Source organism: Hippichthys cyanospilos, chromosome 16, assembly GCF_059441005.1.
Source record: "Hippichthys cyanospilos isolate Australia breed blue-spotted pipefish chromosome 16, RoL_Hcya_1.0, whole genome shotgun sequence".
NCBI lineage: Eukaryota > Metazoa > Chordata > Actinopteri > Syngnathiformes > Syngnathidae > Hippichthys > Hippichthys cyanospilos.
The window spans coordinates 18924773-18949694 of record NC_142384.1 but is presented as its reverse complement, the minus strand read 5'-3'; the positions used below and the strand labels follow the sequence as shown (position 1 = coordinate 18949694).

At 60.6% G+C, this 24922-nt stretch overlaps 2 protein-coding genes across 7 annotated transcripts in view; one reads left to right on the top strand and one right to left on the bottom strand.

Annotated features, from left to right (window-relative positions):
• cep112 (centrosomal protein 112) overlaps positions 1-7547 on the bottom strand; it is a 19898-nt gene extending 12351 nt beyond the window's left edge. Inside the window, exons 1-7 of one of the 3 annotated variants that reach the window (XM_088436189.1) lie at positions 5321-7547; positions 4916-5106; positions 4704-4837; positions 3653-3719; positions 1483-1582; positions 1109-1227; positions 896-1036 (exon numbers count right to left, since the gene is read on the bottom strand). In XM_088436189.1, coding sequence (XP_088292315.1) covers positions 896-1036; positions 1109-1227; positions 1483-1582; positions 3653-3719; positions 4704-4837; positions 4916-5106; positions 5321-5420 — 852 coding nt within the window. In that variant the 5' untranslated portion in view covers positions 5421-7547. The remainder of the gene's footprint in view (positions 1-895; positions 1037-1108; positions 1228-1482; positions 1583-3652; positions 3720-4703; positions 4838-4915; positions 5107-5320) is intronic. The other 2 variants (XM_088436187.1, XM_088436188.1) reach the window with 2 other exon arrangements.
• On the top strand, positions 6521-24922 carry prkcab (protein kinase C, alpha, b). Of its 4 annotated transcripts, none has more exons than XR_015868099.1 (16): positions 6521-6946; positions 7014-7045; positions 10286-10368; positions 14291-14402; positions 14757-14885; positions 17830-17986; positions 18076-18210; positions 18719-18812; positions 19737-20048; positions 20737-20828; positions 20908-20970; positions 21044-21182; positions 21816-21896; positions 22355-22462; positions 22558-22772; positions 22841-22857. XR_015868099.1 is itself a non-coding variant. In XM_088436210.1 (16 exons), exons 1-16 carry the CDS (start codon positions 6777-6779, stop codon positions 23003-23005), a joined length of 1860 nt encoding a protein of 619 aa, XP_088292336.1. In that variant the 5' UTR covers positions 6522-6776; the 3' UTR covers positions 23006-24922. The 4 variants fall into 4 exon arrangements, 3 of the variants coding, with proteins under 3 accessions (XP_088292336.1, XP_088292335.1, XP_088292337.1); XM_088436210.1 differs by having other exon boundaries at positions 6522-6946; positions 19865-20048; positions 20737-20803; positions 22632-22772; positions 22841-24922; XM_088436209.1 differs by having other exon boundaries at positions 6523-6946; positions 22632-22772; positions 22841-24922.

Sequence of the window (24922 nt, the reverse complement as noted above, 5' to 3'; positions counted from 1 at the left end):
GTCCAAGCTCCGCAAAAGACAAAATATCTATACATAGCGTGCGCATAAGGTCCACATAAGGTGGACGGCGCACCGCGGCCGGCGGTCTGGGAAAGATCTTGTCGCGCGCGAGTGTCTCAGAAGACTTGATTTCCTTCACTAGAAGTCAGGCACCCTAACCCTAAACCCAAACTGATCGTTCGCCCGTTATGGGATCATCGTATGTTGCTCGTCAGAGCCTCGGCGGAGAGCCGGGAAAACGTTCATACGCCGGGACGGCGGTCGCGCGTCGGAATCTTGTTTTCCGGCATAACCGATCCGGGCCGAGAGGTTCCGCCGGATGAATTCCTTTTAAACGCCTTACATGAGGTGCGTGCGTGTCACGCCGCGGCTAACGACTAAGGACGAAGGGCCCCTTTCATCCTCTTTGGGCCCGCCCGGCCCTTAATTATTCAGAGCGGAGCCTCGGCCCAGTTGGCCGCGTCTCGCCGCCCGGCACTGTCAGCGAGCTGACATTTGCAAGCGGACGGCGAACGGACGGCGCGACGCCGCGAGTCACCCCGAACGCTTTCATGGGGGAATCAAAGATGGCCTCGGCCGCGCCCACGCGCCGCTACGAAGATAGCCACGCAAACCTTTCAGCTGCAGTCGCACCATTTAGGGAAGGAAATAAAAAAGAAACCGACAGAATCAAACAAAAGTATTGGGACAACTGACCAGAAAGAAATTGGGGATACGCAGCCAGACAAACAACGTCAGTAGATCCTTCGCGGGTGGAACTGCCGCTTACGAAAACCGCTTTCCCACCGGACCCATTTGATGGGCGGCGAGCGTGACCCCTTGACACGGTTTTGCATCGTGTCAGTAAACGCCCCTTCATTCGCTCCGCCAGTAAAGCGAGCGAGCGCATACTCACGGCGGCTCGCGAGCAAGCGTCGCGGCGGGCCTCCGCCCCGGACGGACGCTTCTCGCCGCTGTCCGGCAGCTCCCGCGCGTCGGCTCCGCGCTTCTTCTGCGATTCCCACTCGTCCTTCTCCGCCTCGGCCGCGGGCAGCTGCTAGGGGTAGAAGGAAGCGGCGCTCGTGGCCGGTCCGGCGCCAGGTCAAAGGTTCGAGCGCCTCCGCCTTACCCTCTTCTCCCACCGGTCCTTCGAGCCGTCGGCGTTGTGGTCCGCCGTCTTCTGCGGCCGGGCCATGGGCTCGTCTTCGCTCGGGCGGACGGCCCGGCTTTCCTTCGCCGCGCTTTCAACTGCGGGCGCAAAGAGTCGTCGGGGGTCGCGCCGCCTCAATTGAGGCGGGGTCGCGCCACCTCAATTGCGGCTCCCGCCCGGCTTCGCCGCCCGCTGCTAGGCGGGGGCGACGGATGACGTTTGGGACGGCGCGTCGCAGCGGGAGAATGAGGCCGCGCACCGAGGCACGGCCCCCCAAAAACGGGTCTCGTACCGGGGGTTTCTTTTCATGTCGGCGGACGCCACCGCAAACGAGCTCGCGGCCCCTTCCTCACCTTTCCGCTCCAGTTTGCGGATGGGCTCCCCGGAGTCCTTCCGCCGGGCTTGGAGCGGGCTCCTCGGTTGGTCGAGCTCCGTCTTGTTTTCCCCCGGGATCTAAAGGGGGGGTGGATGACCGACGCAAACGTTCAACAACAGAGTGCGCGGCATCCGTGCGTAATTACGGCGGAGAAGCCGGCCGCCGCCCGTCATCGTGCGCGACGCAACGGGCGTCCCAACTACGCGCCGGATATTTTTTGTTGTCGTTTTATGAGAAGCTCGTGCGACTGCGGCACGGCGCTTCCGCGACAGCCGGCCGGGCTCTGTCCGACCGGACGTCTCGGCGCCCGTTTGCGGTCCGGGAGCCGGCCGGAGGGCCTTCCCGGCAAGTGAGACGGCGCTCAACCGTTGCTCCAATTTGCCTCGCGCTTACTCTAGTTCAAGACAACCGCGGCAAATATTGGGGGAGCAAGCTTTCATTTTTGTTTTGTTTTTAATCAGAGTTGGTCCAGCAGCAACAGTTTGGGAAAGGCAAATGCAGCCCACACAGGTGAGAGCATTGCGCGTGATTTCAAGAATTGAGGGGGGGGTGGCTCCTCCCAGATGACTTTGGCTGCGGAAGGGTCGGCAGAAACCGATAGGCCACAAGGAGAACGACTGAATGATCGGGAGGCTCTGCGGGCGCTTGAAAATGACCCCGATCGTTTGAATCAGGTGTGTTGAATCAGAGAGACGGCTGGAAAACATGCGGGATAGCGGCCCTCCGGACTGGACTTTTAAGAGCTTGTGTCAATCCAAAATACGAGCATCCGTTTGGGAAACGCGAAAAGGTGAACGATGGAGGCGCGCGCTCTTGCTTATGGACGATGACCTAAGGCTTTCCATCCAAAGCGGTGCAAAAGAAAGAGAAATGACAAAGCGGACGGATAAACTGCAGATTTTCTTCGACGGCGGTGAAGAATAAGCGCCGGCATCGACCAATCGCCGGCGGCAAAACAAAGGTGTCGGGCGGGCGGGGCGCACCCGTTCATCCCCGCGCACTTAGCCCACGCTTCCGAGGCCTTGGGGATCTTTCACTGAGTAATGGGCCTCCTCTTTCGCTTTTTTTCTTTTTTTGCCGGCGCGAGCGAAAGGCCCACAAGAGACTTGTCAGAGCATCAAGAGGAAAAGGCAAAGGACAGGCAAGCGCGCCGGGAAGAAAGCCAGACGGCGCTGATTGAAAAGCAAGTGCGGAAGCGTAGACCTGAAAACGGATGGGATGCTTTCAAAAACATGCGGAGGTGTCACTTCCTCCGCCTCTCTTCAAACGCTCCTTTGAGAAACTTTGTCAAACTAGACGAGAGGCGCCGAAAACTTGTTTACAAAAGGCGGCGGCGGGAGGCGGAACGCCGTTCACCCCCGGCTTCAATGGGTCCGTCCGGGCGGCGCCGACGTCTCGTAAGGCGGGACGGGAGGCGGGGGAAGGAGCGAACGCTCGCCCGCCGGACCGGCGCGGGGTCACGGCTGCGTCCGATCAAGCAAAGCCATTTGAGCTTCCCCCCGAGGTCCGAAGGCGCGATTTGCCACGCGGGGGCCAAGGGGCCCCGTATCCGCGCGTGCGGCCATTTGAAAGGGCCGGCCGGCGCGGGGAAAAACCCGCTCCAAGCAATCAGAGTTATCGGCGCGCCAAGGCGTAAGCGGAGAGGCGGCGGGGATCTCTCGCCGCATGGGGGAAGATAGCGCCACACCTGCCTACCCGCCCGCCATAAAAGGAAAGTCGCTCGCCGGCCGCGCAACTTAAAAGTTTAGCCGCGGTCGCCGGGAACTCGGGGACCGACACGCCCCCGGGCTCCCGATGAAAGGCACGCCACGAAGCGAGCGGCTGAGAAGCGGCGACGTTTTCCTGCAAAAAGGGCAAATCTTGGAAGAAAGAAAAGCGCCCGGCCGACAGAGAAAAAGCCTTGCCGACCTCAAGCGGCTCTCATAAGGAGCGCGCAAACTCGTCGCGCAGGCCAGAAGGTCCGGCTGCCCTTTTTCAACAAAGAGGGGCTACGCAGAGGCGCCGTCATCATCCTCAACATTTACTCTTGTCGGATTTTCCGAAAGGCCCCGTCGGCCCACGTCAAAAACAGAAAGGCGAGAACGGCGGACGGCAAATCCCCGGCGGGTACGCGCGCAATTGGCCAGCGAGCGAGCGGAGGAGCTTACGTATGCGGGCCGGGCCTCGCCCACGCTCCCTACCGGGGAGCCTTCCTCCTCTGTCGGAAGCTCGGCCCTGGGGGAGGAAGAATAAAAGCAAACATCAAGAAGGCACGGGTCGAGGCGGCGCGCTTACGGCCGCGGCCCACGCGAGCGCGTTGCCTGCTTCCGTCCCTCCAGAAAGCGGGCGGAGGTGCGCGACTTCAATCCCGGTGGACCCGAGGCCGACGACGAGGCGCTCTAAAGCGGCCGGGTTAGGGTTAGGGTTAGGGTTAGGGAGACGGGAGATCGACGGACGGACGCAGAGAGAACAAAATGGACAAGGACGTGAAAGGGGAGCCCGAGGGGGGGACGTCAGCCAGACGCCGCAGGCCAAGCGCTAGCTCACGTTGGCTTTCGGTTTGCGTTTGTTTGGACGCAAAGCGACATGCGCAGTGACGTCCATGAGTGATTCGGCGGGAGCCTCGGACGCTTTCCCGCTCCCCGCAACATTCCTGCGCTTGGATCGAGACGCGGGCGCCACCGTGTGGTTCCTTTCACCGTTGCGCCGCCCGTGCGCGCGGGAAGTTGCCCGAGCTTTCAGAGAATTCGAGACCACATTCGACCACACCACAATTCTTGCTGACTCGGCCGCCCACGTGGCGCGCCAAGGAGCGGCGACATGTTAAAACACTTGTTTTATCTTAAAAATGTCATTTGCAGTTCTTTTAACTAACATGTGGCCCACTTGACTAAAACAAGTTTTCCAGGCATGCTGTTGAGTGTGTGTCTGTTGTGTGTGTGTGTGGGGGGGGCAGAGCCATTGGGTTGGCCATCACATAGCTTGGCCAAGTTGTGCATGGAGCCGCTCGGGCCGCCGCCACGGCGCGCATTTTCAGCAGCAAACAGCGCTCGACAAGCGGCCAAATCAACGCGGGCGACGAGCGTCGATCGAGTTGCGGAGAAACAACAACATTTTCCACCCGCGAGCCGAGATTAGCGGGGCGGCTTGGTCCTTCCGTCGGAGCCGGGCGCTCGGCGCAGGTCCGGGCCGGCGCGCGGGGCGAGCAAAGGCGCGTACCTGGCAGAAGGCGACCCTGGCGCGGAAGGGGCTCCTTCCAAATTGTCCTCCGGCTCCCCCGTCACCCAGTCGGGCACGGTCGCTTCGCTCCGGTCCCGCTGCCGACCGCTAGGGGGCTCGTCCAAGTAAATGGACTAAAACGGGAAACGTCCGGACGTTTGGCGTCAACGCCGTCGCCTTTTTTGTTCGGTTTGTTGAGCGAGTGTGCTCACCAAGTAGGCGGGAAGGGGCCTGAGGCTCCCGCCCTGCGGCTTGCCGGCGAACGGGCCCTCCAGGACGCCTCTCTTGAGCATGTGAAGCAGCAGACGGGCGTGCAGGTTGCGGTTGCGGAGGCCCGCGAGGCCGGGGCCGCCGGCCGCCGGGCGCCACAGCTTCTCGATCCAGAGGGCGCAGCGCTGGCGCTCTGACGGGAGGGACGCGAGCGATGGAGAAGAACGGAAGCGCGGGCGATGGGGGAGAAGGACGGAAGCGCGGGCGATGGGGGAGAAGGACGGAAGCGCGGGCGACGGGGGAGAAGAACGGAAGCGCGAGCGCTGGAAGAACGGAAGCGCGAGCGCTGGAAGAACGGAAGCGCGAGCGCTGGAAGAACGGAAGCGCGAGCGGCGTCCGCCTCTTACCGCTTTTGTCGGGATGACTCAGGACATAGGGCTCCATCTCCACGACGAGATTGTGCAGTTCGCGGTCGAGCGTTTCCAGCGGCTCCTCGTTTCGGCTCATGACGTAGCCCGAGGAGAGGAGGGGAGAGGAGCGGAGAAGGCCAAGGCGGACGAGTCGCGCGCTTCTCGATCGCTGGCGACCGTCGATTCAAGGCGATCCGTTATTTGGGACTTTCCGGAGTTGCTATCGAGCGGGCCGGAACGCCAAAGTTTGCCCGCCCGGTCGAAAGAGAAAGCGACACTTTTTGCTCAATTTTCGCGCTACCGCGAGAAGCGCCAGTTTGATTCGAAAGCGCTGCCCGTCCGCCTCGCGCAACTTCCGGTTTCCGGGACGGTTGTTATGGAAACCCTTCACATTTCCGGCAGCGTCGACGGAAAAAAAAAACAAACACAGAAAACCCTCGCCCCACTTGAAATCCTCGAGTACAGCAATGAGTAAAGGCCGAACGTCTCCGAAACCCGTCCCCAATTAAAAAAACACCTTTACAACTACTCGGAATTTTAACGGAGCGGCTTTGTTAAACGTATCTGTTGGTGCGGGCACTAGGACCATGTCTCTCACCCACCTGGCATGTCGCTATGATCCTTTGATGCTTTGAACCTGTTGGCTTTGTCTTTGCAGTTTTGGACTTTGTCGTACTGTGATGGCATGCGAAGAGTAAAGATCTGCACTAAGCACAGCGACGTGTGGTTTCTTCGTCTCGCCACACTGTATGCATTATACGTATATATTTGTATATATTGTGTCGGTTATTGTCGAGTTGTCAAATGGGTCGCGTGGTCAGTTTTGTAGACTGCCGGCGCCAAGGTTTGCGGTCGGCTGCCAGCACACCTTCTTCTTTTCGGTCAACGGTTGCAGTACCAACTATGTCCACTCGACGGCGCCAAACACCTGCAGTTTGCGTGCAAGGCGCACGCCGTGTTCAAAATCGGCTTGTATTTCGGAGAGTTCCGGCCGTGTGTGTTCATTCCAAATTAGGTACAAACTTAAAACGTAGCCCGCCCGATTTATTTCATAAATATCTCAACTACTCGTATTCATCTAACGACCTTGTTTGGGTTTTTATTGACTAGAACCGACTGATAAAAAAAATCCAGTAGTCGGTGAACGTCTCGTTGCTCACGTCAGTCTGAATGAAAAAGAAGCGCTCGCCGGTGGTTCCGACAGAGCAGAGAGGAGGGCAGAGCAGAGCAGAGCGGAGCGGAGCGGAGGATAGGAGAGAAGACGAGAGGAGAGGAGAGGGGAGGGGAGGAGAGGAAAGGAGAGGAGGAGGCGCGCCAGCTGTCAAGAGGGCTCCGGCGGCATCAGCATCACTTGAGAACAGCGCTCGAGGGGCAAGGCCTTTCCCCGAGTCGACGGAGCCTAGTTTTTGTTTTTGTTTTTGTTTGTTCGCTTGGTTTTCCCCGCGCCTCAGTCATGGCAGACCACCACCTTTTGCATTACAACGACTCGGCCGGCGTCGGCAACAGATTCGCCCGCAAAGGCGCTCTGCGGCAGAAAAACGTGCACGAAGTGAAGAACCACAAGTTTACGGCTCGGTTCTTCAAGCAGCCCACCTTCTGCAGCCACTGCACGGACTTCATTTGGTGAGCCGGAGTCGCGCCTTTCGGCGTTCCGACTTCCACGTCGCTGACTCGTTTGTTTGCGTTGCAGGGGATTCGGCAAACAAGGCTTCCAGTGCCAAGGTAAACTTTGCTGAGCTATTCGTTTGGGCCTTGCCCGCGCGACGTCGCTCGAACGCGCTCACGACGATGCGTGCGCGCACGGAGTAAGCTCGTTGCCGCGGCGAGCCCCGTTTTCCCGCCGGCCCCGAGTGCCGGCCCCCGAAAGGCAAAGCGCCGCTCTGGCGGTCTTGCTCGCCGAGCAAACGGCAGCGTCGGAACCGCCTCGCCGAGAGTGCGGCTGGGCAAACGGTGGAGGACTCCGTCCCTCCCCGATGTACGGCATGAGACCTGATGCGGGGTCGCTCGAAACAAGGCGTACTTGTAAAGCGCCGAGACCGGCCTTTCCGGCCGCTCCCAAATTGCCAACTTTCAGCGAGTCCGTGCCTTACGTGTGAGTCCCAACGGTTTCCAAATCTCGTTTCACCAACTTGAGATTTTTCATCACCGCGCCGCACTTTCTCGAAATCGGAGACGTCTCCGTCCGAAATGGCCGTCTTCATCCATAGTTCCCAACCGCCGTACGCATAAGCCGGCTAATGAAAATCCACATTTAACGCGGTTGTGCCGGGCACAATTTTGGGGCCTTTTTGGCCACGCGGTCATGAGCCTCGCGGCGCTTTTTTCAAGCGAGACGCCCTTTGCGAAAGACGCGGCGCGCTTAAGGCCATTAACGCGGCCGACTCTTCTGTTGCCGTAGCAACCTCTAGTAGCCCCAGGCGCGACTCGCCGTCTCGGACCCGCGCTAAAGCCGTCGATGAGGTGGCGGCGTCGCGCGCGCGCCGTCCCCGAGGGGGAAACCGGAGCGCTCGGCGCCAACGCGTCCGCCGCTAGCTAGCCGGTCTTGCGTGCGGCTCGCTCGCGGCCCGGCGCCGCTCTTGCTCCTTGGCCAAGATGCAAACACGCAGAAGAGCTCAAGAACGACGACGCGGCGTTGCGAAAAACCGAAGCGGGGGCCTCGGACGGACGCGCGGGACTCGGGCGGCCTCGCGCTCGTGTCCCCGCTATTTCTGTACAAGGACCAAGATGGGGGGGGGGGCTGGAAAATGTGCGTGCCGGCTTTCCGAAGCGCGCGTTCCTCCTTCCTGCTCCCGTGGCGTAGCCGTGTGTGCGCGCGTGTGTGCGCGCGTGCGTGCGCGCGTGCGTGAGGGTTAGCCAGTAAGAGACTGAGGCACAGCTTTTAGTCATCATCGCACCTTACTCCCTCTTTTTTTTTTACCTTCCACTCCATCTGTCTACATCACAGAAAACACATTTCATGCTGAAAACACATCAAAATATGCAAATCTGCCCCTGCGTGTGACCTCTCTCTCTCGCGCGGAGTGCCGCTGAAAACGCTTAGCTTTTTTAGCAGCCGTCAAGTCGAATTTGGCTCCCATTTCATCCGGGAAGCGCGGACTCGGAAGGGCGAGCGCAGCGATCGGCTTCGTCTCCCGGAGGGAAACGCGGCTATCGACGGGAGGTTTGCGCGCCGCGCGATCCGGCGTATCTCGCCCGGGCTCCGTGGACCCAATCTCCCTTTGGCCCGAACGTCTCGAGGGCGGAGGCGAGCGCGCCCCGTTCGAGCGGCGGCGTCTCGGCTCTCTCGGAGACGCGGGTGGCTGAAGCCCCCCCCCCCCCCCCCCCCCCAAAGCTACTTGGCCACAGCTGGCTGCCGCGGACGAAGGGAGCGCGTTAGCCCCCCCCTCCCCCCGAGAGCCCACGGCTTTGCGGCGGCCAGGTTTTCTGGCTCAAATCTCCTGACCTCAATGCGGCGTGACTGCCTTTCTCTGGGGCTTTGCACTCTTCTCTTCTCTCCTCGGCGCAAAAGCAGACCTCGAGAGACAGAGCGCCACTTTGTTTGGCCCCGGAGCGACGGCGGCCAAGCGCTCTCCCCGTTGCCAAAAGCTCCCCGCTTTCGCGCGCACTCCTTTACGCCGGAAGGGATCCCGTCGGCCCCGAAAACAAGTCCTTCAAGGGACGGCGCCTTTCTTAAGCCGCCCGTGCGCGGGAGCCGGGCGTCCTTCCGCCGCGAACCCCGCCGGAACTCGGTCGCTCGGGCGAGTCGGGAATCCCAATTTCAATGCAAAAGGCCAATGGGACGCAAACGAGTCTTTGCGTTTGCCGCCGACCGCTAAAGGGAAACGGCCGGCATACGAGGCGCCGGCCCGACCCGCCGACACGTTTTGAGCGCACGAACCCCCGTGACGAGACCGCGCGAGACTCCGGGAGGCCCCCCGCCCCTCCCGCCCCGGCGCGGGCCTGCCGCGCTTTCGCCGGATTGTTGTTGTTTGCAAAAGCGCGCCGTGGGCGCGTCACGTTTGATCGGCGATGCTTTGTCATCGTATCAAGCGCGTGACTCAGAAACGTCTGGCGGCCAAACGCTCCCTCCCGCCCGCGCTCGGGAATAATTGATGCCGTCCTCCCCTGCCGCGTTTGGAATACAAAACAAAACGGCGATCCGCGCTCCGATCCGCGCGCGTAGTTTATGCATTTGAAAGGGAAGGTTGGCTAAAGCGGCCCTTTGAAAAGCAGGCGCTTTCATGAGCAATAACCGGCGCCAAGTGGCTCAAATTGGGATCGAAAGAAAAAAAGGATAAAACGCCCCGAACGCGGGCCCGACGCCGACGCCTCGTTCCGCCGTCGAAGCCAAGCGTTCCCACTCGCCCAGCGGGTGGCACAAGCGCCGTCTCGGCCGCCGGGACGCTCGCCTTTCTTCCTTTAGCACCCGGAGCCTTTTGGCCCGCTTTGCCCGTTTGGCTTCGGGTTGTATTTTCGCCCGGCGAAAGGCGTTTCCGTCAGCGTCGGCCGCTCGACCCTCCCTCGCTCGATTTGGCGTGGGCGAATCGATCGGAAAGGCGAAGGGCGTCTTGTTTTTCCACCTGCGGCACAAAGCCGGGGTCGGGCCTTTTCCGCCAGTCCGCCGGTCGTGACTTGAGCCATTTTCTCTTTTTTGAAGAGAAGAGGAAGCGTCGCCGCTTGTTGATGGCACCTGGTTTACAAGTCAAGCGCGGCGCCACGCCATTTTCATATTCGCCGTTAGCCATTTTCAGGAATGGGAGAGGAGGGGGGGAGCCAAATAAACAAAGCTAAATGAAGCTTCCTTGGGGGTCCTTCCCCTCAATCTAGCGACACTATCCTCCGCCGGGGCTTGGCTTCATCCCGAAGTCACGACGAGAGTCCGGGAGCGGGAAAACTGGAGTTGTCCAAAAGGGCTGAAAGTTCTGGGGGAGCGCGAACGTTGTGACCAAAGTCGTCTCCCGTTGTTTGTCTTCCGTTTCGCAGTGTGCTGCTTCGTAGTTCACAAACGCTGCCACGAGTTCGTCACCTTCTCCTGTCCCGGAGCCGACAAGGGTCCCGACACAGACGTAAGTGGGCCGCGCCCCTCCGTTGGCGACCGACGCGCCGTCGCGGCCGAGCGCCGCGAGCGTCGCGGGCCCGGCTCGAGGACCTGACTCGGAGTCCCCGCGCATCCGGGCGCCGAAGGGGACGGGGCCCATACCGAAAACTTTCCGAGCGGTCTGAATTTAGCCGGGCTGTCTCGGAGGTCCCGACGCGCTCGTGTGCCGCGCGATGGCTGAAGGCGCCGGCCCGTACGGACGGCAAAGAAACAAAACGTGGGGATGTTGCCGGCTGCCTGGGCCACACGGAGGGGGAACGCGTTTGTAAAGGCTTCGGATTTTCCTGTGTTCGTATCCGTAATTGACGGTATTGGCCGCGCGTAGAGTGAAGCGTGTTTCGGACTCCCCGATGTCAGAAAGTATGCCGGCCGGCGGGCCCCGCCCGTTTGAGGAACGCGCACGCGGTACAGTGCGCACGGCGTTTGCGATCCCTTCTGGGAATGGGCTTCACGCCGCTATATTACTTTCCCGTTTGCGAAATATACAACGGGGCGCCAAAAGGATACAAAGCCACGCGTACGCACACAGACGCTGCCCCAGAAATGTCAGCACAGCACAGGTTGATTTTTCTTTTTTTTTATCAGCAAGGAAGCAAGTTTCTTCGGGGGTAAAAAAAAGAAAAAGCTCGGCCGACGCCTTTAGCTCTCCCGGGCGGCTCGCGCGCGCCTGGCGCCGACCCGCTTTGATATCTGGAGTTCGGGGGCCGGCGTCAGCGTCGCGGCCGCGCGGGAGGAGAAGCGTCTCCTTTCGGGCATGGGAGTGGAACAACCGAGCGCCGCCCTCAAAAAGTCAAACGCGGCGGGAAAAAAAAGACGGATCCCTTTTCAAGGGGAATGAGTGATGGCGGGAGGGATTTATAAAGGGAAAGCCGTCCGAATTCCATCCGTCGTTTATGGAGGCGCCGGCGCGTCTTCCGGCAAGCCGCAACGCGGGAGCTGACCTATCCCTCCGTCTGGAGGCGGAGGCGGAATGTCACCGCCAGGGAGACGCCGCGGGGAACATCCGTCGGGGTCGGGCGGGGCGCCCGACAATTTTTGGGCTCGGGTTGCTCGCTTTCTTTTTTAGCCCGGCGGAGATGTCAAAGACGCGGCCTTCCTCGTAATGGGCGAGCGCGCCGGCGGACGCCCGGAGAAAACTGGCAAACGAGCGCAAGCGACATGCGCCGCCACGCCGCTCGACTTGCCCATAACAAAACGGAAAACGTGCTCGGGGGTTTGGTGTTGCGTGCACATATGGCGTCCGCTCCGGCAAATTCAAAGCGCGAGTAAAGCCGGCGCGTCGCAAAGCCGCCTGCGTTTATCGGGAGCTGGCGCTAGCGCCGGAGGTCATCTTCTCATCAAATCAGCGGCGTATAGATGGCAGGGATCATCCGCCGGCCGCTCGGCTTTTCCCGTTAATGTAACGAGTCTCCCATTAATGGAGGGATGGGTGGACAAGCGGGCGAGAGCTGGGATCAAGCCATGAGACGCATAAGCCGACTTTGCGCCGCTTCCCCAAAGCCGCCGGGGAACAGCTGGGCGGGCGCCTTACGCAATTTCCCGCCGGCCCGCATTGACCGCCCTCGGGCCGCGGCGGCGAGCTCGCCATCCCGACGTGACCGCTCGAAACGCGCCGCGACGCGAACCGTCGTAAACGCCGCGTAACGGCCCTGTCGATTTAGGGCGGCGGACGTACGTACTTTTGAAAAATCGGCCGGGCCGCAAAACCCGAAGCCTTTTCCGTCTTTGCGTCTGGCTTCGATCAAATCGGGCGGAAGCCTGACGCGGGATGGTCGCAGATGGCCGGGGGGCGATTAGAGAGCATTTAATTCCGCGCCACGGCGCCAAGGGGCCGGAGCTCTCTTCTGCATCTTCTGCGCGCGTTCGCCGCTGTCGTCGGCCCGGACAAAGACGATTATTATCCCGTGCCGCGGGAAGCAAACGCCCCGCCCTCTTCCCCGGCATGGAAGATCTCTTCCCAGATGTCACTTGAAAATCCGTTTGACTCTCGTTTCCATCCGTATGTGATCACGAGCGCAAAGGCGTGCGGGTTGGGCCGCGTTTGTTTATTCACCCGATGAAGGCGACCCGGGCGATTTCAATATCGCGGGTGTCGTTATTTCGCCGGCAAACTTCCCGACGCATGTTCCCGAAGGTCACTATCTTTATTGACGCCGCGCTAGTTATTATTTCGAGAGCGAGGGCATCTGGAGAATAGCGTCGCGCAGATCTGAAAATATGAAGCCGAGCCGACGTCGATCCGAACATCGCGGATACGCGACGCGGCCGACGAGGAGGACGGGGCTCGCCGGAGTATTGCCGACGGCCTGTTCTGGCCGTCCGACGTTTGTCCCGTGCGCTCAGTCCGCACATGCGCGCGACGGGGAGAAATCTCCACCCGGGGATCCTCTGGCCTCTGTTTCCATGGCGATGTCACGCTGATGAATGTGCAGGTATGTGAAAAGCAACTTTCTTTCTGCAAGCGGAAGCATTATTAAAAGCGCACCGGTAAAATGAGGACTGCGGCAAAACACCAGGGGAGAAGGCGGCGCTTGATGGATGGCTCCAAAAGTTTTCTTACTCTGCCATTTGTCCCCTTGCGCCGCACTTTTTTCTAATCGGGTAAATTTAGCTCCCGTAAGGAGGCTGGTAAAAGATGAATGCAATTGTCGGCCACATACTAGGTTCGTTCTATTTCCATATATATACATACATATATATACATACATATATACATACATATACATACATATATATATATATACATATATATATATATATACATACATATATATATATATATATATATATATATATATATATATATATATATATATTGTTGCTACCCCTGGTAAGAGAGGAAATAACGCGCAAAGCATCCAAGAAACATATAGTCCCGGCCCATCGGGATGCCCTACGCCCAAACCTCGAGATCTTAGCAGACATGGGGTTACGCGGGGGGGGGGGGGGGGGCGGAGATCAAGTCGTGCACAGAGAGGCCTTTATGGCGGAAACGGACGCGTTTGAGGGCTCCCTCGCGGACGGATTTAGCGGGTGGTTTTATTCCACGTTTGGCCACGCGGACCCGTGACTTTCATACAGGACGGAACGGGAAACGATCGCCTTTTGCGTGAGGAACTTCAAAGCCTTTCATCTGCGGCAGAGGCGGGCGGATGGTGCCGAGGAGAGAACTACAAAGGTCTCGGCGGGACGCGTCGACTAAAGCCTCGCGTTGTAGATGCCGAATAAGCTCGAGCCAAAAACGGAGGAAGACCCAGGAGGGCCCGAGACAGGAGAGGCACGAATTACCGCGCCATCTGGTTTTTCCTTCCCCCCCCCCCCCTCCTCCCTGAAGGTGGCCTGATGCCGAGGAGCAAAAATAGCAAGGCCTCACGCCGGTTTGAATTTTGCCGGGCCCGTCATTTTGCTGCCGATCGCACAATAACCGGTCGGCTTGACGCCTTTTCCCGCACGGCGCTCCCTCGCACGACGTGAACGGCGTGACGCGGGCCATCCATTTCAGCTTTTTTAACAAGCTCCGATTCCGACGGAACCCGCGGATCCGGCGCCGACGACCGACGGGCGGGACTTGAAATAAGATGCGAGCGGCCCGGTGACCCAAGCGACTCGCCGACGGGCGGCCGTTCGGCCGCAAGAAGCTATTCGCCGCCTCTCCCGAGAACGGCGCCCCGAGGGCTGCAAAGTAACATAGCTTGGCCACCCCTCGGGCAATCGCTTTACCCGTCAGGGTAGAATAAACGGACGCGGCGGAAAACGTTCGCCGCTCAATGGTATCTCGCGCCGTCACCGTTGAACCGAGGTGCCGATTTCGAGTCCGCGAATGAGGCTTTTGGGCCGGCGACGTGAAGGGGGAAGGTGCGGCGGCGCGGCCCTAACCGCGGTCTTTCCAGGACCCCCGAAGCAAGCACAAGTTCAAGATCCACTCGTACGGCAGTCCCACCTTCTGCGACCACTGCGGCTCGCTGCTGTACGGCCTGATCCACCAGGGCATGAAATGCGACAGTGAGTATGGCGTCCGCGCGGCCTCCCCGCGCTTAGGGCCCACGCTGCGCTTCTACGCGCGCGCCGCATCCTGTCGTTCCCCGTCTTGCCGAATGGGTCTGCGGGCGGGGTTTGAAGTCGCACCCGCCTTTCAATTGAAAAGGAGCCGATCGGTGAGCGCGGGTCTTCCAGACGGCTCGTCCCCCGAGCGCGCCACCCACATTATCGGCGTGCCGTCCATATTAGATAGAAGACAAGTACGGTACTCCCCGCGGTAAAGCGGGGAAGTGAGCAGGAGCGGCGTGGCCCCGGTCCGGAACGGCCCTTTTGCGTGAAAGCTAACGTGGCCTTTCGCTGTGTTTTGCTCCGGTCCAGCCTGCGACATGAACGTGCACAAGCAGTGCGTGGTCAACGTGCCCAGCCTGTGCGGGACCGACCACACCGAGCGGCGGGGCCGCCTCTTCCTCAAGATCGAGGTCGGCGGCGACAGGCTTCACGTCACAGGTCCGTCCCCGCGCCCCGTCGCGCCTCGCCGCCGCTCTTTCTTGCCCGACCCTTCCGCTTCTCTGCGCGTTTGTTTGCGCGCTCCTTTGTGCGTCTCGGCCGTGCGTGCGCCGCTTCCGCATAGATATCCCACTTCCCCGCGTCAATCGCTTCGGCGATGTGCTTTGAGAGGGAGAGATTTTGCAAAAGTGACGGTGGACTCAAGGAGACTCAAATTCGCTTTCTTGTCCGCGGCCATCTATTGAATTGGAATGGCTCAAAAAACACCCACGTCAACGCCACCGTTTTCCCCCCAGCAAGCGCAGTTGAACCCAGAGGAATAGTTGTTTCCGTGGTTACCGTCCTCATACACTCACACACAGTCGCTCTGAACGTTAAGCAGCGAGAAGGCGACGGCCATTCGCAAAAATAAAATGACAATAGAGGGAAAGTCGTCACGTCGGGTTTCGCGCGGGAGACGCGCGATTGGCTCCCAGCGCGCCGATCGACCAACGAAGGCAGGAGTTGCAATAAATTGGAATTTCCAGCGTAAACTCTGACTATTAGGGTATTTGGTCAGCGACGGGCTTGGCTTTGAGTAGTATCCGGGCGATCGCCGTGAGGCCGCAGCCCAAAGGGATGGGAAGGGGTAGCGGCACGGTTAAGCTGAACTAAGAGTTCAGATTTGTGCCGCAGTTTTCAATATGAATAGATCCTTTTCACACTTAAAACAATGCGGGTAGCCCCATGTACACGCGTGGAAATTCCATGTGAGGCCGGGCCCTCGGGGAGGCCCCGGAAAGCCACGGCTGGCTCACCGCTCTCGGGCGACGGAAGGCGCGCTGAGCCATTGTCAAACGGGAAAAAGCGAGCCGGCCGGCGATTGACTGAAAAGGAAGGGAGCGCTCTCGCGCGACGCGGCTCTTCTCCGAGTCCTCCGTACGAAGGGCTACGCCGACCTTGGACTGGCCGCGGTCGCTCCGCTCCACTCGACCCGACTCGACCCGACTCGTCCCGGCCGGCCTCCCGTAGCGCGAGAGCGACGGGAATACGGACGGGCCCTCGCGCCGAGCTTTACCGCGGGCTCCCCTTGACCGAGACTCAATATTGCTTTTTGTCTTTTGCCCCGCTGTACACCTCGCTTGCCCCCCTTTGTGCGCTCTCCTCTCGACGCGGCCGAAATCCGATCGGCCAAAAGTAAGGCCGGACGTAACGCGAGCCGCGCGGCCCGGGGAGCCGCTCCCAAATCAAGCCGACGGACGGCGTCGGGAAAGGGAAAGGCGTTGGCGTTGGGGCCAGTGGCAAACGCACGCGTGGCGCGCTCGCCGCCGGGCAAGGGATGCATCCGGCTCAGATTTTGGCCTCGCCGCCCCCCGCCCTCCCCCCTCCAGATTATCCCATCCTTAACCGGCACGTGGCATTGTTACGCAACAGCGCATTTGAATTTCAAAGCCTTTGGTGAGCTCATGCTGCCGTGCGGCACGCAGATGCACAAAAAGCGCATTTTGGGGGGGATTGAGGAGTGACGGGGGGGGGGGGGGGGGGGGGGGGGGGGCTTTTGCTGCTTGTACTGGAAATACTCTCTCATCGGATGGCGCCCGTTTCTCAATTCAAAAGTATTCCTTGACATTACCAATGATGAAAAATTCGGAACAGAATACTCAAGGAAAAACATCATTGCACCAATGTGCGCGGGGAACGGCAGATTATGAGAAATTTCCTCGTCAAACTCAACGCTAATCACATCTAACGCAGTAGCGCCGCGGCGAGTTGCACAGAGCTCCCCCCGACGAAGATGGCGAAGCCCCGGCGAATGGCGGGAACGAATGCGGTTGGGCTCGGACGGGGGACCTCGGGCGCTCGCCGAAGACCATCAACATAGGCTAACGAGCTTTCAAACGTAGGCCGCGGGCTTGCGGAGCAAGGATACGCCATTGGCCCAATTGCAATTCCCTTTTTGGGGGTCGGGGATCAGCTTGACGTCGCGGAAAGCGTCTTCCGCGGCCGCGTCGGCGAGGCCCGGCGCGCGCCTCTCGCCGTATCCAGGCAACAAGGCCCAGACGCTCCTCGCTCGGGTCCGCGCCGCGACCCGCTCGCCTGCGGGAAGCCCTTCGGACACCTGCTCCATCTTCGGCCTCATTAGCAAGACGAGTCGGCGCATTTGGAGGACGGCTGCTGCCTCGCCGGCCCTTTGGAGGGCGGGGCCCGCTCTTTGGTTTAGCGGAGCGCCGGTCGGCGCTCAAGGACGCCATTGCGCACTTGTCATTGTTGTTTGCTCGCTCCGTTCGTTGCTTCGGCGTTGCCGTGGAAGCCACCGACTTTTGCATGACGTCGCTCCGACTCCCGAACCCGGACCGGGCTCACCGCGCCGGATGATTTTGGCACGCGAGCCACCGAGGAGGCACTGGGGGGTGGACCTGAATCCCATCGGGCCGTTTTGTCCCCCCGCACGTAAATGAACCTCGCGTTTCCCAACGAGTTCCTTTGTTCCGTTGGCTTACGAAAGGAGGCCCGGCCGGCTTTGAAACGCGGCTGCGGAAAAAAACTAAACAAAAAGAACAAAGCCGGCTTTGTTGCGTTGCGGCTTGTGAAATCAAGTCGTTGAAAAAGTTGATGAAAATAATCAAATCAATAGATTGCGCCCGTTTGTAAGATGAGACTGCACTTGTCCTATCTTAAAAGAGGAGCGCCCGTTTGGCCATTTACTGTAGATATCGTCGCCATGGTGAAGGCGGCAACCCCCCCCCCTCCATCCCATTGCTGTTGCTATGTAACGGCCCTCTCCCGTTCGTCAGATATCGCGCAGACAAATGTCAGACTTTTTCCATCTCCCGAGCAGTGGAGGTGACCTTCGACTGTTTGTTTGCTGCTTTGACACTTTGTTTTTTGGTTGCTGGGGGGGGGGGGCACCTGCGATGATGCGCGCCTTTCTTTCTTTACCTCACGACCTGCTTTGTTCCCGCAGTGGGCGAAGCCCGCAACCTGATCCCCATGGATCCCAACGGGCTGTCGGACCCCTACGTCAAACTCAAGCTGATCCCCGACCCCAAGAACGAGACCAAACAGAAGACCAGGACCATCCGCTCGTCCCTCAACCCGTGCTGGAACGAGTCCTTCGCCTTGTGAGTGGCCGGACCCGACCCCGGACCCGGCGTCGTCCGCGCGGTCGGGCCCGGAGCCGAAAGCCCCCGTGCCCCCTGTGCCCGCCCAGCAAGCTGAAGGCGTCCGACAAGGACCGGCGGCTGTCCGTGGAGGTGTGGGACTGGGACCGGACCACCAGGAACGACTTCATGGGCTCCATGTCGTTCGGGGTGTCCGAGCTGATGAAAGCTCACACGTGCGGCTGGTGAGCGGCGCCGCCTTTCGCTCGGCTTCCTCGGAACGATGACGGCTTTTTCCCGAAGGTCGCGGAAAAGCGCTGGGGCGATACGCCGTGGCAAGCGTTTGCCGAGTTGACGGCGAGCCACCTCGGAAAATCATTGCGTGCCAATGGCGCGGGGGACAAAACGCCTTTAGGGTTACCCGGGACGGGGCGCCGCGACGTGCCGACAAATACTGAACACAATACGCGTTCGGTTATTATTTACTCCTTGCTCTATTTATTCGTGCGACGCACGATACACGATTCTTTTTGGACACGCTGTCGCATGCTTTTTGTTTTTTCAAAACACTCGGTGGAGTCGAGCTGTAATTCCAGTACCGCGACACCGATATTTCTTTTTTGGGCTGGTCCGGACCCAATACGTGGCGAGGGAAATTGTGAACTGGCAACGTTCGGCTCGCCGCGACTCCGGAGCTCGACGGTTTTTGTCAAGTGTAATAGCTGTAAGGGTGTGTGTGTGTGTCCGGCAAAGGTACAAGCTGCTGAACCAGGAGGAGGGCGAGTACTACAACGTGCCCATCCCGGAGGTGGATGACGTGGATCTGGAGCTCCGGCAAAAGTTTGAGGTGAGGAGAGCGCGCGCGGCGCTCTTGGGAAAGTCTGGCGCGCCGCCCTCCTCAAGTTGACGTTTGCAAAGCCGAGCGTCGAATGCAAGCAAGATCGTCTCCGAAAGGCCCCTTTGCGTTCCGGACGACCGACGCCATTTCAAATACGTTCAAACGTAGAAGAATGTGTCAAGAGAGCGAGCGGGAGCTTATAGAAAACAAATCGTGTCCACGCTCGTCATGTCTCAGTCGTGTCATTAAACTAAATTGTGTTCTGCCATCTAGTGTCAGACTGCGGAACTACAACCCGAATCGGCACAAGCGTAGCAAAACATACCGGACCACGCATCAAAATAAAACGGCAAATAGCAGCCGTGGGAAGACGTGACGGAGGCGGGTTCAAACTCTACCACTGGCGCTAGTTAGATCAAATTTGTCGATGCGGTGACGAGCAAGTGGCTTAACCCTAACCCTAACCCGAGCGAGATATTAGCCCGTCTCAACACGCAAGCTCTGATATTGGTTTTTTTTTCCGTCTTTCTTTTCATAAGCCTTTCGCCTCTCCTCAAAGGCTGCCGCCTTGACGCCACGCGGCGCCGTTGCCGTGGAAACTAGCGCGCCGCGCAGTCAGATGCGGCGGCCGGGCCTTTGGCTCCGGCTCTTTGGCGCTTTGTCGCCGCGTACCGCACGCTTTCGGGAAGAGTGGGAAAAAAAAAAAAAAAAAACGAGCGGCGGGTTTCCTCTCCGGCCCTTCGGCCCGCCGCTTCCAACGTCCGCCGCGGCTTCGTCGGGCGCCGAGCGGCTGCCCCGGATGGCGTCGGGTCGGGAATGACAAAGCGGGACGGAAACAAAAGAGGGCCGCGCGCGCCGAAAAGCTCGGGTGCCAAATCGGGACGGCGCCGGCGATATAACCCCGCCGGCGGCGCGCGCTCCCCTCGGCGGCAGAAAGCCAAGCTGGGCCACGGCAGGAGAGCGACGGCGCCGTCGGAGCCGCGGCGCTTCAGCGTGGCGTCGGGCGGCGAGCGCCTGCGCCTGAGCGACTTCAACTTCCTGGCCCTGCTGGGCAAGGGCAGCTTCGGCAAGGTGATGCTGGCCGAGATGAAGGCCACCGAGGAGCTGTACGCCATCAAGATCCTCAAGAAGGACGTGGTGATCCAGGACGACGACGTGGAGTGCACCATGGTGGAGAAGCGGGTGCTGGCGCAGAGGGACAAGCCGCCCTTCCTCACGCAGCTGCACTCCTGCTTCCAGACGCTGGTGCGTGCCCGCCCGCCCGCCCGCCGCCTGCCTCCTCTTGTCCGCCCGCCTCCCTCCGTTCCCGCCTTTTCTGTTGGGTCCTTCGCATCTCCGAAGGGGCCCCGGGTCGGGGCGACATCGGGCGCCGGAAGCCCGCTCGGCGCGAGTGGCGTAACGTTCAAGGGGGAACTTGGGGAGGGGAAGGGTGCGGTTGTGGCCCGCGGCGTTTCGCGCCAGAGGGCTCCGCTTCCTTTCACCGACGGCCCCGTTGGCGCCGCTCCGACGGAAGCCGGCAGGCGGCGGAGGTCGGGACGCCGGCGGCTTTCGGGACCACCTCGGTGAAACAAATGGGGCGCGCGTCTTTCAAAGCGCCGTTAAAAGATGGGATGGGGGCGAAAAGTCGCGACGGGCTCCTTTTCAACTGCCGTGCCGTGTCGTTTGGGAGCGACCCGGGCTCACCGGCGCCCGCGCGGGGCCGGGACGGTCGGGCGTCCGTTCCCCACCGACCGACGCCAAGAGAAAAAAAATACGCGCGCTTCCCCGGCCGGGCGACGTCCGCGCGCGGCAAAACTCGGCGACGAGGGGAGAGCGGGGCCTTTTTTCCCCAAGAAGGAAAAAGAGAAGGACGCGCAGGTAGCCGGGATCGACGGCGGGCGTTTCCCCAAAGAAAGTTGAAAAGCCCGCGTTTGACCGCCTCGCCTTCCTTCAGGACCGCCTCTACTTTGTGATGGAGTACATCAACGGGGGAGACCTGATGTACCACATCCAGCGCATGGGCAAGTTCAAGGAGCCGCAGGCCGTGTACGCGTCGGCCTTTTCTCGCCCGGCCCGAGGACCGCGCCCCTCCGCGGCTTATTCTTGCCCCCCGGGTCCCCGACAGGTTCTACGCGGCCGAGATCGCCGTGGGCCTTTTTTTCCTGCACCGCAAGGGAATCATCTACAGGTGGGCGGCGGCGGCGGCGGCGGCCTCTCTCGGGAAAGAAAGAGCGAGTGAGACGCACGCGCGGCTTTGTTAGGGACCTGAAGCTGGACAACGTGATGCTGGACTCGGAGGGCCACATCAAGATCGCCGACTTCGGCATGTGCAAGGAGAACATGTACGAAGGCGTGAGCACGCGCACCTTCTGCGGCACGCCCGACTACATCGCGCCCGAGGTGAGACGCTTTCTTTCTTCCCGCCCTCTTTTGACCGGCCGGCACGAAAACGCCGTAGTAATTAAAAGCGGCTCCGAGCAGAGGATGCCGTATCGGTTTTTTTTTTGTCCGTATGCACGTGCCGCCCCACGCCGCGACCTGGATGCCGGTCGTCGGCCCGCCTACTTTGCATTACCAAAGGCAATGTTGGCCGCTAACTTTCCGCGTGCGTATAAATGAAGAAATCTTAGCTTTGGCGCGTGGGCGACTTCATCCCTTCACGACGTCGGACTTTTTTGGCTACCGACGTTTCCGAGCGGGTGAAGGATGCGGGCGTACCTCTCTGGCTCGCGCGCTAACTTCATGTCGCCCGTCGCATGGATTTTTCTCCCTTTGGCCGTAATTGCAAATTGAGGGAGCAGCTCCGACGGAGCCCCGCCTGTCGTTTCGCGTAATTGCGCGGCCGCGCCGGCGAATGCGCGCGCATGCGTGGGAGTGAGGCGCAAGCCTAAATTGCAGGCTGGCACAAAGCGTCGCGGCCGTGAGTCGGCGCCGTCGGTGGCTTTGGACGACCTGATCGATTTGTTTTCTTTTCTTCTTAACTGGGCTCAACCGCCGGCGTTGTTTTAACGGCCCTCTTCTTTTGTGCGCCAGATTATAGCCTACCAGCCGTACGGCAAGTCGGTGGACTGGTGGGCATACGGCGTTCTGCTGTATGAGATGCTAGCGGGACAGGTAAGATGTTCAAAGGTCACGATAGGATTGCGACGCTCACGGCGATGAGGGCGTGCCCGCTTTTCCCAGCAATCATGATTGGTTTGGGGTTTTTTTCCAACGGCGAGGGTGTCAAAGTCCAGTCCCGGAGCGGAGGGGAGGGGAGGGGAGGGGAGGGGGGAGGGGAGGGCCGGTATCCCGCGCGTTTTCTCTCGCAGACGCGGCTGGTTCAACGGACTTGGGCGATCGGCCCCCCGGGACTGGACTTCGACAACTGTGGGACCTGCGGCCTAGCTTCGGGGTCACATATTTCCCGGAAGATACCAAACGTTTCCCTCCGGCGCGCAGCCCTGAACAGAGGGCTCGGATGCTACCGCCGCAACGCAATTCGGGCCACAAGCGCCGAGAAACGACGGGCTGGCTTTTCTGTCGTTTGGAGTATGCGCTACGTATGACCGCTTGCGCGGTTTCCACGGCAGCCGCCGTTTGACGGCGAGGACGAGGACGAGCTCTTCCAGTCCATCATGGAGCACAACGTGTCCTACCCCAAGTCCATGTCCAAAGAAGCCGTGTCCATCTGCAAAGGGGTAGGCGGCGCCGTCGCGGCGCGTGGCCCCACGCGTTACGGCCGTATTTTTATTCTCCCGCGCCGCTCGGCCTTTGGGTACGCGGGCCGGTTTAGCCTCGCGCGCTATCGGCGAGCGGCGACTTTGCTGGCCCGTTTGGCGCCAAGTCCTCCTTTGTCGTGGGCGGCAGCTGATGACCAAGCACCCTTCCAAGCGGCTGGGCTGCGGACCGGAGGGCGAGCGGGACGTCAGGGAGCAGGCCTTCTTCCGACGCATCGACTGGGAGCGGCTGGCCAACCGCGAGATACAACCGCCCTTCAAGCCCAAACCGGTAGGTCCGCTCCCGGGGGACGACCCGAACAAAGGCCGGCCCTTCCAAAGCCGTGCGTCTCTTTTCAGTGCGGCAAGGGGGCGGAAAACTTTGACAAGTTCTTCACGCGCACGCAGCCCATGCTGACGCCGCCGGACCAGATGATGATCGCCAACATCGACCAGAGCGAGTTCGCCGGCTTCTCCTACATCAACCCGCAGTTCGTGCGCCCGTCGCCGCACAGCGTGGTGTGAGCGCCCGCCCCCGCCCTCCGAAAGCCGCAACTCGCGCGCATCTGGGAAGGACCGGCGAGCGAGGAGCGGGGCGCCGCCCCCGCTTGCCGAACGTGCAGCCTTTTCCCCGGCGCGTGACGAGGAGGCGCGGCCGGCCTCTCTTTTCCGGCTGTGACCAGGGGAGCGGGGACAAGCGGCCTCACTTTGCGCCAGTTTGGCTTGCGCCCGCTCCGGACAAGCTCTTTGCATCGCCCGCATGCTTACTTAGCGTCCCGCGCGGCCCCCGTCCAGTTTGCTGCGTTAGGTCTGCCCGCGCCCTTTAGGAAATGACCTTTGATATATGGAAGCCAACGTGCTTTTTTGAGCCCCGCCCCGCCCCGGCCCGGCCCGGCCCGGCCCCGACCCTCACCGGCCGAGACGAGGCGACGTTTAGCTTCGCGCCCGTGTCGGAAGCCGACTCCCGCGCTCCTCAAACGTTAAGTACCGACCAAAACCATACCTGGCGCTCCGAGCGCCAACGATCGATCGCGGGAAGCCCGAGCCGTGGCCGATTTAGTCCCGACCGACGCATTGACTACAGTACGGCGGTGCCTTGAGATCCGCTCCACCCGGAGTACAAGCGCCGGTGGGGAGGAGGTTTGTGGTTTTGCTTGGAGTTGGGAGCGCACGCTTGTAATAAGAATGTTGCAAAGCGAAGCGGCTCCGCATAATCAGCCAACGAACGGTTCTCCGGGAATGGCCCCTTCAAACTCAAGTTTACTTTCAAAGTAAACGGAGGAAATCGCACTGCTCGCACCCATGCTCTCAAAAGGCATTAAGGAAAGGAGCTTTGAATACTAATGGCGCGGCGACACAGAGGGTGAAAAAAAGCCGTCTTCATGCGGATCGCCCACAGTAGTTGAGCCCAACCGATGATGCTCGGCGCAAAGCAAACATCTCCAGGCGCGCCAAAGGTGAGGTCAAAATCGGAGCAAAATCCGCAAGGGGGAACTTCTAAATCAGGGGCCTCCTGGCCCGGGGCCCGGAGGGCCCGTATCCCGCACGCTTTCCACCTTCCTTCCCCTGACACGCCCCGTTCAAACGACGGGCTCGGCAGAAGGCCGACGGGCGTCCCGCTCGTTTGAATCCGCGGGACCGGGTTTGGACGGCCCCGTCCTAAACGCGTGAGCTCGGCGATTCTTTGGAGTAGCGCCGGAGGGAGCCGGCGCCCGCCCGCCCGCCCGCTCGCTCGCCCCGTGACTTTTACAGCCGACGCATGGAGGATTTCTTTGCCGCGCGTGCATGCCAGTTCTGATGTGCGAGGCGTGTTCTAAGCATGAAGGAGAAGCTCCGCATGATGGGCAGTCGGCGAGGCGCATGTCCCCCCCCCCGTCCCTTTCCCCCTTTTTGCAAGCTCGCAGCGCGGCGCGGCGCCGGCAACTTCGCCGCTTCTCCACCATGGCGTCCCGACCTTCTCCTCCAAATGAGGATGTCTCACATTGAGACGGGGGCCGGGAGAAGAAAGTCAAACGGCCCGACTGGATTTTGTACCGCTGACAGGACGGCCGGGCCCGCCGCTTTTCTTGAAGCGGCCGCCGATCCGAATTTGGTTTGTGGGCGCCCTTTGTCTGCCAACGCTACTTAAAAGTGTATCACCGTGGGCCGCGTCTTTCGCGTCGGCCCCGAGGGCGGAAAGGGAACCCGTCCGACTTCCCGGTTTGCCGCTTTTGTCCGTTGCGCCCGGGCCCACCCTTCCTGTTGCTCCCCTGCTCTTCTTCGTGCTACGGCCCGTCGCGCGTAGGAATACGGGTGGGACGCGTGCGCCCCAGCCGTCGCGCCGCCTCTTCGCGCAGAACCGCCCGGGCTGCAACCGGGCTTTTCATTTTTCGTGGAGCCGGTACTACGCTTGTCCAACGGTAACGTGTGATTAAATGTCCGAAAGGACAATAGAGAACGTGA